We start from the raw sequence: 14600 nt of genomic DNA, 5'->3' as shown, positions 1-14600 counted from the left end.
AGCTTGACCTCTCTAGGATATTCAGAAGCCAAGTTATAAGCCCACAAATGTGTAACTGGACTACTTCTTTAAAGTGACACAAGATCCGGTGACCTTTGGGACATGGTTTGACCCCCTTAGGAATGTGCGATCATCATGAAACGTTCACATCACTTACAACTCAATAGATGCTACCTTCTTGTAACGTTTCAGCCTGATTGGACCTTGTTTTCACACAAATGGACCCAGAATGATGTGAAATTGTGCTTCGTGCAACATAATTCTGGGTGCCATTTACAAACCATAAGTGCTAATGACTCCATTCCTTTTTGGGGTAATGGGGGCTGTTAATTGGAGTACTCTAAATTAAACCTGACCTCTCTAGGATATTCAGAAGCCAAGTTATAAGCCCACAAAGGTGTAACTGCACTACTTCTTTAAAGTGACACCAGGGCCGGTGACCTTTGGGACATGGTTTGACCCCCTATAGGAATGTGCGATCATCATGAAACGCTCAGATCACTTACAACTCAATAGACTCTACCTTCTTGTAACGTTTCAGCCTGATTGGACTTTGTTTTCACACAAATGGACCCAGAATGATGTGAAATTGTGCTTCGTGCAACATAATTCTGGGTGCCATTTAAAAACCATAAGTGCTAATGACTCCATTCCTTTTTGTGGTTGTAGGGGCTGTTGATTGGAGTACACTAAAACAAACCTGTTCTCTCTAGGACATTCAGAAGCCAAGTTATAAGGTCACAAATGTGTAACTGGACTACTTCTTTAAATTGACACCAGCTCCGGTGACCTTTGGGACATGGTTTGACCCCCTTAGGAAAGTGCTATCATCATGAAACGTTCAGATCACTTACAACTCAATAGATTCTACCTTCTTGTAACGTTTCAGCCTGATTGGACCTTGTTTTCACACAAATGGACCCAGAATGATGTGAAATTGTGCTTCGTGCAACATAATTCTGGGTGCCATTTACAAACCATAAGTGCTAATGACTCCATTCCTTTTTGGGGTAATGGGGGCTGTTAATTGGAGTACTCTAAATTAAACCTGACCTCTCTAGGATATTCAGAAGCCAAGTTATAAGCCCACAAAGGTGTAACTGCACTACTTCTTTAAAGTGACACCAGGCCCGGTGACCTTTGGGACATGGTTTGACCCCCTTAGGAATGTGCGATCATCATGAAACGTTCAGATCACTTACAACTCAATAGATTCTACCTTCTTGTAACGTTTCAGCCTGATTGGACTTTGTTTTCACACAAATGGACCCAGAATGATGTGAAATTATGCTTCGTGCAACATAATTCTGGGTGCCATTTAAAAACCATAAGTGCTAATGACTCCATTCCTTTTTGTGGTTGTAGGGGCTGTTGATTGGAGTACACTAAAACAAACCTGACCTCTCTAGGACATTCAGAAGCCAAGTTATAAGGTCACAAATGTGTAACTGGACTACTTCTTTAAATTGAAACCAGATCCGGTGACCTTTGGGACATGGTTTGACCAAGCCCCCACAATGCCGCTCAGAAAATGGTCCCAACCCGGAAGTAAGAAAAATTGCAGTTCCACCCTCATCCGCTGGGGGCTGGTACCAGAAGCGAGCAAATCCTCATTGACTCCCATGTTAAAAATGCCATTTTCACAGCAGAAATAAACATGTTTACAGCCTGGTTCAAAAAATGGTTTTTTGTCTAAATTATCTAGTTTATACTCATGACAACTCTGAGGGGGGTGAATTTTTTTCTCACTCTTCTGTTTAAGTGTATTGAAAGCCTAAAATTCTGTATAATTAATGAGCATCCGACACACGTGACCGCCGCCTCAGACCCACGTGACCACAGAGCTAGCTCCGTGGAAAGGCCTCAGTACAGCCTCGGTCTCTCCTGGAAACTGTGTCGGGATTTTGAGTCTCTGTGCTTGTGAATTCTGTTTTGGATAATATTGGTGCAATTGTTGGACAAAATGACTTGCTGTGGTATTAATTGCACTAATAGAGCGTCCAAGGAGTCTCCACTTCATTTTTTTCGGTAAGTTAAAATCTATATTTGTATTTTATGTCACTGCTGCCTTTAAACTAGCTGAGTTTACCGAAGTAGCTAGCTAACTATCAGTTTAACATGTAGCATGTACTGTTTAACCATGAAATTTAAATGTAAAATACGGTAAAATAATTAATAGGGCATATTTAAATGGGTAATAGGTAAAACCCAGTGCATTTAAGATAAAAATGGGTTGAAATATGACGGGGCGCGCCGCTTGGGGGGACACTTCTGTGCTCTATTCTTTCATCCGGTAATCCCCAGCGGTCAGGCCGGGCAGGCTGATCGATGCGGCGCCTCGCTGCTGCGGGCTGACCGCTCGTGGAACTCGGAGACAGATCTGACCGGAGAAATACTGCAGCTCGTTGAGAAGTCTATAGGGCATACAGCGTTTCCCTTAAATCCCACTGCCACGCCGACAAGATCCCAAGTTTCTTTGTTTTTGTTGGCGCTGTTTACCGAAGAAGCAGCGGGAATACCAGCAAGTTTCATCAGACTCGTAAAGTTAGTTTTTGCAGGGGACCCCCTGTATTTTACTGCTCCCTCCTGCAGTCTTCCCCTATTAAAATTTAAAATGTGTAACTTCATGTATTGTGATGAATGACTGATATTCATGTTAACTAAAACGTTAGGTATTTAGGGGGAAAAAACAAAATAATAAACATTATACAGATGTCAAATAAATCAAACTGTAATTAAACTATATATTTTCAAAGTCTTGATTCTGGATAAAATCCAACAACATATGCTTTATAAATAAACACTACGCATGGCTTTTACACACACACACACACGTTACATTGTGATTTCTTAGTAAATATTCTATTTGGCGAGAGATAAACTTTATTGTATTTATCCTAGTGAATCTATAATTAAACGGGTAAACTAGTAGTAGCACATCCAACATCAAAGAAAGTAAAATGTTATTATCAGGAGAGGGAGAATGATTAAGTGGTTAGCAGCAGTGTGCTAGACGATGGCCCCCTCCATGAGGCCACCACAGCTCAGCAGAACATCATTGTAGCTTCTTCTGGGGAGAAAAACACTTAGAGAAAAAATAAAGTTAACAGCTGAAATAGCAGGAAATAATACAGTTAAAGAGCAGATTGTAGAAGAAAGAAACCCCTGGGTTAAACTGGTCTGTCTACTGCATAATGCTGAACTCTAACATGTGTCCTCAGGGAAGGACCTGATTGGTGTCCAGAACCTGCTGAAGAAGCACGAGGCTCTGCAGGCTGAGATCACAGGTCATGATCCTCGCATCAAGGCTGTCACCCAGAAAGGAGAGACCATAATGGAGGAAGGTAGAGCAGGTCTGGTCCTGACATGTTTCTGAGGTGTCTGCAGGTTCTGGCTCACTTTGTTTGGGTCCAGGTCACTTCGCTGGTTCAGAACCCTCGGCCCGTCAGAACATTCTTATCCACCACGTTCTAACACCAGACCTGTTAACCCAACAGCAACAAGTGGCTCCAACTGACGATGAGACCGGGAAGGAGCTGGTTCTGGCTCTGTACGACTACCAGGAGAAGAGTCCTGGAGAGGTCACCATGAAGAAGGGCGACATCCTCACGCTGCTCAACAGCACCAACAAGGTTCGTGTGCCCTTCACAGCCGAGGAATGACCTCCAGCTCAGAGCGAACATCTCCACACCTGCTTTGTGTTTGTGTGACTTTAGGTTGTTTTACTTGAACTCGCGTCTTTAGCTGAATGAGGATGGAGAGACGGGTCGGACCTGGAGCAGGTCGAGGTCTTGCAGAAGAAGTTTGACGACTTCCAGAAGGTCGGACTTTTCCTCCTCTCCGTCTTCCAGCAGCAGCTGTCAGATCAGCTCAGGTGATAATCAGCAGGTGCTTTTGTCCTGCAGGACCTGAAGGCCAACGAGTCCCGCCTAAGGGACATCAACAAGGTGGCATCTGAACTGGAGTCAGAAGGTCTGATGGCTGAGGAGGCTCCTATGGTTCAGGCTCAGGTGAGCGTCACCTGTCTGCAGCAGCTGGTCCCTCTCACTTCCTGGTTTGTTAACTCTGCTCGTCTCTGTTTGTAGCAACAAGAACATCTGGGTTCTGCTCCTGGAAAGGTGCGTGTTGTCCTCCGCCTCCACCAGAACCAGACGTGGTGTTTTTGTTACCACTCATTTGTTTGTTTACAGGATGAAGCCGTCTCTAACCCCAGCTTTCCACAGGAGCCGTCAGCAGCACGTTACTGCAGCAGCACGTCATAGCTGCTGATAGGAACCGCTGTGGTCAACAGAACCTTTTCCACCGGAGCCGTCAGCAGCGCGAGTCGGCCACGTCTCAGGAGCAGCATGTCGCGGCCCTTACGCGCCGGTTCTATTTTCTACGCGCGACGCCTCTGAAACGGGTCAAGTTCGACATTTTTGGGGAAGGAAAGACAGGAAATCGGACGCGGAAATTGAGAGAAGCTACCGAGATTTTCAGAATAAAGAACGTACTGCCTTCCGGTTGCTTTACTTTTAAAAAAGGTTACTAACTGAGCGGCCCCGTGAGAAGTTATCACCTAGCTAGCGGTCTCCTTTGTTTTTCAGGTCCGTATTGGCGATTATAAAACGGACAGAACATAAAACACAAACCATGTTGTAATTTTCTCCTGCTTGTTGTTGTGTTTACTGACGAAGTCACTCGAGTGACTTCGTGCTCGGTCGGTGACAGCTGCTCCCCTGCTGCTACGCGTCTCGTGGGAAGGGCCAAGCAGCAGCTTACGCGAGCAAGACGTGCTGCTGCAGTAACGTGCTGCTGACGGCTCCCGTGGAAACCCGGGGTAACACGGCGTCACCCTAGAAGGTGAGTTCATTCAGCTGATCAGAGGTCACCTCTGATGGCCGCAGTCCCGGTCGACCGTGCTGACATCACACAGGAATTCAGGTGACCCGGCAGGCACCAGGTGCTGGTGAAAGTGGGGACATGTCAGCTGGTTGCCATGGCTACAGTTATCTTTATGCATCTGTATGACTGCTGACTGGTGTGTGTTTCCTGTGACCTTTGACCTCAGACCGTATGGTTGGGCGTTCAGACGACGGCTAACTTTAATTCCATCAAGGTAAGAGGAAGCTCTTCCCTTCCTGTCTGAGCGATCCGTCTCCAGGTTTCCTCGTCCGGCGTCCAGCCCGCTGGCGTCCACCTTCATCTCACTGGGTTTGGTTTCTCTCCAGGAGCTGAACAACTGCTGGCGCTCGCTGCAACATGCTGGGCAGCGCCCATGAGGTGTAGCGCTTCCACAGGTACCCCGCACACTTATGCGCCGCTTACGGGTCAGTAGAGTTTGGACCCACACTCAGACGGAGTTCTGATGTCTTCTCAGAGACGCTGATGAGACCAAAGAGTGGATCAAGGAGAAGAACCAGGCCCTGAACACAGACAACTACGGCCACCACCTGGCCAGCGTTCAGGCTCTGCAGCGTGAACATGAAGGCTTTGAGCGTGACCTGGCAGCTCTGGGTGATAAGGTCCGCTTTCCTGATCGGTACCAGGACCCGAGTTGTCTCTGGAGACACGTTCTTCATGGTTCTGGTGACTCCACCCCAGCCGTTCCTGATCAGCGATCAGCGGGGTGCTTTCCTATTTAAGGTGGATGGAGGACAAAATTTGACGCCAGAAGATTGCCTCAGTTTTGGTAGTAACCAGCCACTCGTGTTACCTCTAGTGTTCCTAGGATTAATGTTATTTCGTAGTGTTTTTGCTCTTATATTGGATTTACCATTCTTCAGGATTCCTGTCGACCTAATTGGATACTGACCTCTACTCCAGGATTTGGATATTCAACACACGGACCTTATCACCAGCCTCCATAACCCACCTCTCATCTCACCCGTTGCCCCATCCACCAGGACGCCCCGCTTCTCTCCACCTCTGCTCCCTCTCCTGCGCTTCCCCCGGCTCTCTACCTCTCCCTCCTCCAGCCAACCCATACACCCACCACAGTAAGTCTGCTGAACACCTCTGCCTGCCTACAATGGATTTTGAAACCAGAACCTAAGCTCACCTGTGTTCTCCCTCCTCCAGACGCTGAGCTGTTGTTGCATTTCCAACCACAGACTTATCTGTGCACCTTAAGTTCCTCCTTATAAATAAATCATTTTTTCCATCAGTTTTTGGTCAGTGTTGTATTCTGCATGTCTTGGGTTAAGTACCTTCCTCCAAACATGACACTCCTCTTCAAAGAGCAAATCTGTTCAGCACATTCTGACAGACAGACCACCATTCTTCTGTCATGATGCTGTACAGGACATTTTTAGAGTTTTTCTTTTTAAAGATAAATAGGATTACATTTAAATAGCAATACTTTCACATTATCATTTTCCCACACCTTTGTATAACTGTATTTTGTTGTTTTTCAATAAAGAATGACAAACTATTTAAGTTTGGATTTGTTGCACACAAAAATATATCTGTAAAAAATATCTACAAAGCTAATGTTTACATAACAAGTATGATTGGGTTTTGCAATACGGCACTATTTTAGTAAGAGTTTTAAACCAAGTAAAGTTAGTAAAGAACACATTTCTATTGTCTGCTAAGAAACTGTTGGGATTTAAAATGGGCCTGTTGTACAAATAACTTGTAAATGATTATTCCTCACTTTTGTCTTAACCAAAGAAATTCCAGTAATTGAGCAAAAACATTTATTTTTAACACTACATTTTATAAAACAGGGCGCAAAGTGTCGGCACATGTATGTATGTCGATGGTCCACCCCAACCGAACCAGGAGACACAGACGTCAGGGAGGCCAAGGTTGTCTCTGCAGCTCTCTGGGCACCACGCCTCACTCAGCTGTCTCCAATGATCCAAATGGCTATGGAGAAAAAATAACAGGTTTGTCATAATTGTTTAAAGTACAAAACCATACATGAAGTGGTGAGACAGGTATGTGAAACCTACACTTGCTGCTTTGTGTAGCTGATGTTGGAGACACACAGGCTGCCATGGTGACATTTAAACAGATCTAACAAAAAAATAAAAATGAAAATTAAAAACTCCCAGACCTCATGTCATATTTACTAATCAGCTATGGCTGATTTATTGTTTGGATCACAGTGAGTTACACTAATTCTAATATATTTTTATTTCTATTATACATACATACTTTTTAACTGTTATTTTCACGACTGTTATCAGGCTCTCTTGTTCTGGTTCTGATGATAATTCCGTGTCTTCCAGTAAGTTATCTTGTGCTTACTTCATCTGTAGAATGTCTCTTTACTTTTGGTAAATTGTACTGAGTCCAGAATAAAGGCTAGTTGGCTGTACAAGATACAAACAAGTATAACATTTTGGAAATATATGAAATGTATTTACGCTGCTAATTTAGCTCGAATACTAATAACTGCAATATTTTCCGGACTATAACTCGCACTTTTTTACATATTCTGGCTGGTCCTGCTACTTATACTCCGGAGCGACTTACATAACAAAATATGTAGGCTACACCGCGCTGCTGCGGGCCGACTCCGACCCACACAAGAATGAGTTCCCCTGTCCCGCTGGGAGGGTTTCAAACACCGCCAGCATCTGTTAGAGCCAGTGGCGGGGTGCTGAGGGCCGGCTCCAGCCCAGGAATGAGCTCTCCTCGCCGGCCGGGAGGGTTTGAAACACCGCCATCCTCTCCTCTGCTGGCTGTTGTTCATTCTGTTATGGTTACCGGTGCTTGTGTTGCAATGTGAAACGCTTGGTCTCAGATTTTGTAAGAAAGATAATAAAATGTCCCCCCAAAATACGACTTAAATATATTTTCTCTTATTCATGATACATTTAATGGCTGGTGCGACTCAGGAGTGATAGCGCCGAAAAAAACTGTACTGAAAACTTGCTCAAGCAAAATGTTTTCATTACGGAAATAAATTAAAAACTTACCGATTTAAAACTTTTTAAATACAGGTACTTCTCACGAACAGGCGCAGAAAACCTCCACCTAAACTCCGTGTGAGGTTCAGGTCGATGGGTGTTCCAGTTAGCTCCGGTTGGGTTGAAGCTAGGTGGCTACATCCGTTAGCTCGGCTCCCACCTCCGCTTTAGCTTTGGGTTAGCCAGGGTTAGCTTCAGGTTAGCTCGTAGCTAGTTCGCCTGGGTGTCGTCACTCGAGCCCAGCCTTACAGCCACACCCTCAGCGCCTCCTCTCTTCCCTTTTATGGAATTGTCTGGGCTGGACGGAACCTGTGACACGGTCAAAATGGCGGTGGTGGCCACCTCCCATTATAGACAACAAACGTGTTATTGAAGCAAATGGAATCCGTTTGTCCAGTATATGTACAGTCTATGGGTTTGACCCCCTTAGGAAAGTGCTATCATCATGAAACGTTCAGATCACTTACAACTCAATAGATTCTACCTTCTTGTAACGTTTCAGCCTGATTGGACCTTGTTTTCACACAAATGGACCCAGAATGATGTGAAATTGTGCTTTGTGCAACATAATTCTGGATGCCATTTACAAACCATAAGTGTTAATGACTCCAATCCTTTTTGTGGTTGTAGGGGCTGTTAATTGGAGTACACTAAAATAAACCTGACCTCTCTAGGACATTCAGAAGCCAAGTTATAAGCCCACAAAGGTGTAACTGGACTACTTCTTTAAAGTGACACCAGGCCCGGTGACCTTTGGGACATGGTTTTACCCCCTATAGGAATGTGCGATCATCATGAAACATCCAGATCACTTACAACTCAATAGATTCTACCTTCTTGTAACGTTTCAGCCTGATTGGACCTTGTTTTCACACAAATGGACCCAGAATGATGTGAAATTGTGCTTCGTGCAACATAATTCTGGGTGCCATTTAGAAACCATAAGTGCTAATGACTCCATTCCTTTTTGTGGTTGTAGGGGCTGTTGATTGGAGTACATTAAAACAAACCTGATCTCTCTAGGACATTCAGAAGCCAAGTTATAAGCCCACAAATGTGTAACTGGACTACTTCTTTAAAGTGACACCAGATCCGGTGACCTTTGGGACATGGTTTGACCCCCTTAGGAATGTGCGATCATCATGAAACGTTCAGATCACTTACAACTCAATAGATTCTACCTTCTTGTAACGTTTCAGCCTGATTGGACCTTGTTTTCACACAAATGGCCCCAGAATGATGTGAAATTGTGCTTCGTGCAACATAATTCTGGGTGCCATTTAAAAACCATAAGTGCTAATGACTCCATTCCTTTTTGAGGTAATAAGGGCTGTTAATTGGAGTACTCTAAAACAAGCTTGACCTCTCTAGGATATTCAGAAGCCAAGTTATAAGCCCACAAATGTGTAACTGGACTACTTCTTTAAAGTGACACAAGATCCGGTGACCTTTGGGACTTGGTTTGACCCCCTTAGGAATGTGCGATCATCATGAAACGTTCACATCACTTACAACTCAATAGATTCTACCTTCTTGTAACGTTTCAGCCTGATTGGACCTTGTTTTCACACAAATGGACCCAGAATGATGTGAAATTGTGCTTCGTGCAACATAATTCTGGGTGCCATTTTAAAACCATAAGTGCTAATGACTCCATTCCTTTTTGTGGTTGTAGGGGCTGTTGATTGGAGTACACTAAAACAAACCTGACCTCTCTAGGACATTCAGAAGCCAAGTTATAAACCCACAAAGGTGTAACTGGACTACTTCTTTAAAGTGACACCAGGCCCAGTGACCTTTGGGACATGGTTTGACCCCCTATAGGAATGTGCGATCATAATGAAACGTTCAGATCACTCACAACTCAATAGATTCTACCTTCTTGTAACGTTTCAGCCTGATTGGACCTTGTTTTCACACAAATGGACCCAGAATGATGTGAAATTGTGCTTCGTGCAACATAATTCTGGGTGCGATTTACAAACCATAAGTGCTATTGACTCCATTCCTTTTTGGGGTAATGGGGGCTGTTAATTGGAGTACTCTAAATTAAACCTGACCTCTCTAGGATATTCAGAAGCCAAGTTATAAGCCCACAAAGGTGTAACTGCACTACTTCTTTAAAGTGACACCAGGCCCGGTGACCTTTGGGACATGGTTTGACCCCCTATAGGAATGTGCGATCATCATGAAACGTTCAGATCACTTACAACTCAATAGATTCTACCTTCTTGTAACGTTTCAGCCTGATTGGACTTTGTTTTCACACAAATGGACCCAGAATGATGTGAAATTGTGCTTCGTGCAACATAATTCTGGGTGCCATTTAAAAACCATAAGTGCTAATGACTCCATTCCTTTTTGTGGTTGTAGGGGCTGTTGATTGGAGTACACTAAAACAAACCTGACCTCTCTAGGACATTCAGAAGCCAAGTTATAAGGTCACAAATGTGTAACTGGACTACTTCTTTAAATTGACACCAGATCCGGTGACCTTTGGGACATGGTTTGACCCCCTTAGGAAAGTGCTATCATCATGAAACGTTCAGATCACTTACAACTCAATAGATTCTACCTTCTTGTAACGTTTCAGCCTGATTGGACCTTGTTTTCACACAAATGGACCCAGAATGATGTGAAATTGTGCTTTGTGCAACATAATTCTGGGTGCCATTTACAAACCATAAGTGTTAATGACTCCATTCCTTTTTGTGGTTGTAGGGGCTGTTAATTGGAGTACACTAAAATAAACCTGACCTCTCTAGGACATTCAGAAGCCAAGTTATAAGCCCACAAAGGTGTAACTGGACTACTTCTTTAAAGTGACACCAGGCCCGGTGACCTTTGGGACATGGTTTTACCCCCTATAGGAATGTGCGATCATCATGAAACATCCAGATCACTTACAACTCAATAGATTCTACCTTCTTGTAACGTTTCAGCCTGATTGGACCTTGTTTTCAGACAAATGGACCCGGAATGATGTGAAATTGTGCTTCGTGCAACATAATTCTGGGTGCCATTTACAAACCGTAAGTGCTAATGACTCCATTCCTATTTGGGGTAATGGGGGCTGTTAATAGGAGTACTCTAAAAAAAAACCTGACCTCTCTAGGATATTCAGAAGCCAAGTTATAAGCCCACAAAGGTGTAACTAGACTACTTCTTTAAAGTGATACCAGGAACGGTGACCTTTGGGACATGGTTTGACCCCCTATAGGAATGTGCGATCATCATGAAACGTTCAGATCACTTAAAACTCAATAGATTCTACCTTCTTGTAACGTTTCAGCCTGATTGGACCTTGTTTTCAAACAAATGGACCCAGAATGATGTGAAATTGTGCTTCGTGCAACATAATTCTGGGTGCCATTTACAAACCATAAGTGTTAATGACTCCATTCCTTTTTGTTGTTGAAGGGACTGTTAATTGGAGTACACGTAAATAAACCTGACCTCTCTAGGACATTCAGAAGCCAAGTTATAAGCCCAAAAAGGTGTAACTGGACTACTTCTTTAAAGTGACACCAGGCCCGGTGACCTTTGGGACATGGTTTTACCCCCTATGGGAATGTGCGATCATCATGAAACATCCAGATCACTTACAACTCAATAGATCCTACCTTCTTGTAACGTTTCAGCCTGATTGGACCTTGTTTTCACAACAAATGGACCCAGAATGATGTGAAATTGTGCTTCGTGCAACATAATTCTGGGTGCCATTTACAAACCATAAGTGCTAATGACTCCATTCCTTTTTGTGGTTGTAGGGGCTGTTGATTGGAGTACACTAAAACAAACCTGACCTCTCTAGAACATTCAGAAGCCAAGTTATAAGCCCACAAAGGTGTAACTGGACTACTTCTTTAAAGTGACACCAGGCCCGGTGATCTTTGGGACATGGTTTGACCGCCTATAGGAATGTGCGATCATCATGAAACGTTCAGACCACTTAGAACTCAATAGATTCTACCTTCTTGTAACGTTTCAGCCCTATTGGACCTTGTTTTCACACAAATGAACCCAGAATGATGTGAAATTGTGCTTCGTGCAACATAATTCTGGGTGCCATTTACAAACCATAAGTGCTAATGACCCCATTCCTATTTGGGGTAATGGGGGCTTTTAATAGGAGTACTCTAAAAAAAACCTGACCTCTCTAGGATTTTCAGAAGCCAAGTTATAAGCCCACAAAGGTGTATCTAGACTACTTCTTTAAAGTGACACCAGGCCCGGTGACCTTTGGGACATGGTTTGACCCCCTATAGGAATGTGCGATCATCATGAAACGTTCAGATCACTTACAACTCAATAGATTCTACCTTATTGTAACGTTTCAGCCTGATTGGACCTTGTTTTCACACAAATGGACCCAGAATGATGTGAAATTGTGCTTCGTGCAACATAATTCTGGGTGCCATTTACAAACCATAAGTGCTAATGACTCCATTCCTTGTTGTGGTTGTAGGGGCTGTTGATTGGAGTACACTAAAACAAACCTGACCTCTCTAGGACATTCAGAAGCCAAGTTATAGGCCCACAAAGGTGTAACTGGACTACTTCTTTAAAGTGACACCAGGCCCGGTGACCTATGGGACATGGTTTTACCCCCTATAGGAATGTGCGATCATCATGAAACATTCAGATCATTGACAACTCAATAGATTCTACCTTCTTGTAACGTTTCAGCCTGATTGGACCTTGTTTTCACACAAATGGACCCAGAATGATGTGAAATTAAGCTTCGTGCAACATAATTCTGGGTGCCATTTACAAAGCATAAGTGCTAATGAATCCATTCCTTTTTGTGGTTGTAGGGGCTGTTGATTGGAGTACACTAAAACAAACATGACCTCTCTAGGACATTCAGAAGCCAAGTTATAAGCCCACAAAGGTGTAACTGGACAACTTCTTTAAATTGACACCAGATCCGGTGACCTTTGGGACATGGTTTCACCCTCTATAGGAATGTGCGATCATCATGAAACGTTCAGATCACTTACAACTCAATAGATTCTACCTTCTTGTAACGTTTCAGCCTGATTGGACCTTGTTTTCACACAAATGAACCCAGAATGATGTGAAATTGTGCTTCATGCAACATAATTCTGGGTGCGATTTACAAACCATAAGTGATAATGAGTACATTCCTTTTTGTGGTTGTAGGGGCTGTTGATTGGAGTACACTAAAACAAACCTGACCTCTCTAGGACATTCAGAAGCCAAGTTATAAGCCCACAAAGGTGTAACTAGACTACTTCTTTAAAGTGACACCAGGCCCGGTGACCTTTGGGACATGGTTTGACCGCAATTAGGAATGTGCGATCATCATGAAACGTTCAGATCACTTACAACTCAATAGATTCTACCATCCTGTAACGTTTCAGCCCTATTGGACCTTGTTTTCACACAAATGGACCCAGAATGATGTGAAATTGTGCTTCGTGCAACATAATTCTGGGTGCCATTTACAAACCATAAGTGCTACTGACTCCATTCCTATTTTGGCTAATGGGGGCTGTTAATAGGAGTACTCTTAAAAAAAACCTGACCTCTCTAGGATATTCAGAAGCCAAGTTATAAGCCCACAAAGGTGTAACTAGACTACTTCTTTAAAGTGACACCAGGCCCGGTGACCTTTGGGACATGGTTTGACCCCGTAAAGGAATGTGCGATCATCATGAAACGTTCAGATCACTTACAACTCAATAGATTCTACCTTATTGTAATGTTTCAGCCTGATTGGACCTTGTTTTCACACAAATGGACCCAGAATGATGTGAAATTGTGCTTCATGCAACATAATTCTGGGTGCCATTTACAAACCATAAGTGGTAATGACTCCATTCCTTTTTGTGGTTGTAGGGGCTGTTGATTTGAGTACACTAAAACAAACCTGACCTCTCTAGGACATTCAGAAGCCAAGTTATAAGCCCACAAAGGTGTAACTAGACTACTTCTTTAAACTGACACCAGGCCCGGTGACCTTTGGGACATGGTTTGACCCCCTTAGGAAATTGCTATCATCATGAAACATTCAGATCACTTACAACTCAATAGATTCTACCTTCTTGTAACGTTTCAGCCTGATTGGACTTTGTTTTCACACAAATGAACCCAGAATGATGTGAAATTGTGCTTCGTGCAACATAATTCTGGGTGCCATTTAAAAACCATAAGTGCTAATGACTCCATTCCTTTTTGTGGTTGTAGGGGCTGTTGATTGGAGTACACTAAAACAAACCTGACCTCTCTAGGACATTCAGAAGCCAAGTTATAAGGTCACAAATGTGTAACTGGACTACTTCTTTAAAGTGACACCAGGCCCGGTGACCTTTGGGACATGGTTTTACCCCTATAGGAATGTGCGATCATCATGAAACATCCAGATCACTTACAACTCAATAGATTCTACCTTCTTGTAACGTTTCAGCCTGATTGGACCTTGTTTTCACACAAATGGACCCAGAATGATGTGAAATTGTGCTTTGTGCAACATAATTCTGGGTGCCATTTACAAACCATAAGTGCTAATGACTCCATTCCTTTTTGTGGTTGTAGGGGCTGTTGATTGGAGTACATTAAAACAAACCTGATCTCTCTAGGACATTCAGAAGCCAAGTTATAAGCCCACAAATGTGTAACTGGACTACTTCTTTAAAGTGACACCAGATCCGGTGACCTTTGGGACATGGTTTT

At 43.5% G+C, this 14600-nt stretch overlaps 1 protein-coding gene and 1 long non-coding RNA gene across 5 annotated transcripts; one reads left to right on the top strand and one right to left on the bottom strand.

Moving 5' to 3' along the window:
- The first annotated feature begins 1506 nt into the window (after nt 1–1506).
- LOC139072081 (spectrin alpha chain, non-erythrocytic 1-like) lies at nt 1507–6359 on the top strand. Of its 4 annotated transcripts, none has more exons than XM_070555268.1 (7): nt 1507–2028; nt 3222–3344; nt 3415–3632; nt 3717–3821; nt 3906–4010; nt 4086–5978; nt 6061–6359. In XM_070555268.1, the coding sequence occupies exons 2-4, from the start codon at nt 3335–3337 to the stop codon at nt 3750–3752; spliced, it is 264 nt and encodes an 87-aa protein (XP_070411369.1). In that variant the 5' UTR covers nt 1507–2028; nt 3222–3334; the 3' UTR covers nt 3753–3821; nt 3906–4010; nt 4086–5978; nt 6061–6359. The 4 variants fall into 4 exon arrangements, with proteins under 4 accessions (XP_070411369.1, XP_070411370.1, XP_070411368.1 ...); XM_070555269.1 differs by having other exon boundaries at nt 1507–3344; nt 4086–5671; nt 5766–5978; XM_070555267.1 differs by having other exon boundaries at nt 1507–3344.
- A 307-nt stretch (nt 6360–6666) lies between these two features.
- Nucleotides 6667–7446, bottom strand: LOC139072333 (uncharacterized). The gene is made up of 2 exons (XR_011521852.1): nt 6939–7446; nt 6667–6852 (listed from the first exon to the last, which is right to left on the bottom strand). It is a non-coding gene; the product is annotated as an uncharacterized lncRNA (long non-coding RNA).
- Nucleotides 7447–14600: the final 7154 nt, after the last annotated feature.

The sequence above is a fragment of the Nothobranchius furzeri genome, chromosome 10, assembly GCF_043380555.1.
Source record: "Nothobranchius furzeri strain GRZ-AD chromosome 10, NfurGRZ-RIMD1, whole genome shotgun sequence".
NCBI lineage: Eukaryota > Metazoa > Chordata > Actinopteri > Cyprinodontiformes > Nothobranchiidae > Nothobranchius > Nothobranchius furzeri.
Note: the sequence above shows the minus strand (reverse complement) of the source record. Positions and strands in the feature narration are given on the sequence as shown.

Coding starts and splice junctions, on each gene's coding strand:
- LOC139072081 (XM_070555268.1), top strand. Junction 3,633..3,716: donor TGCTCAACAGCACCAACAAG/GTTCGTGTGCCC, acceptor GTGTGACTTTAG/GTTGTTTTACTTGAACTCGC.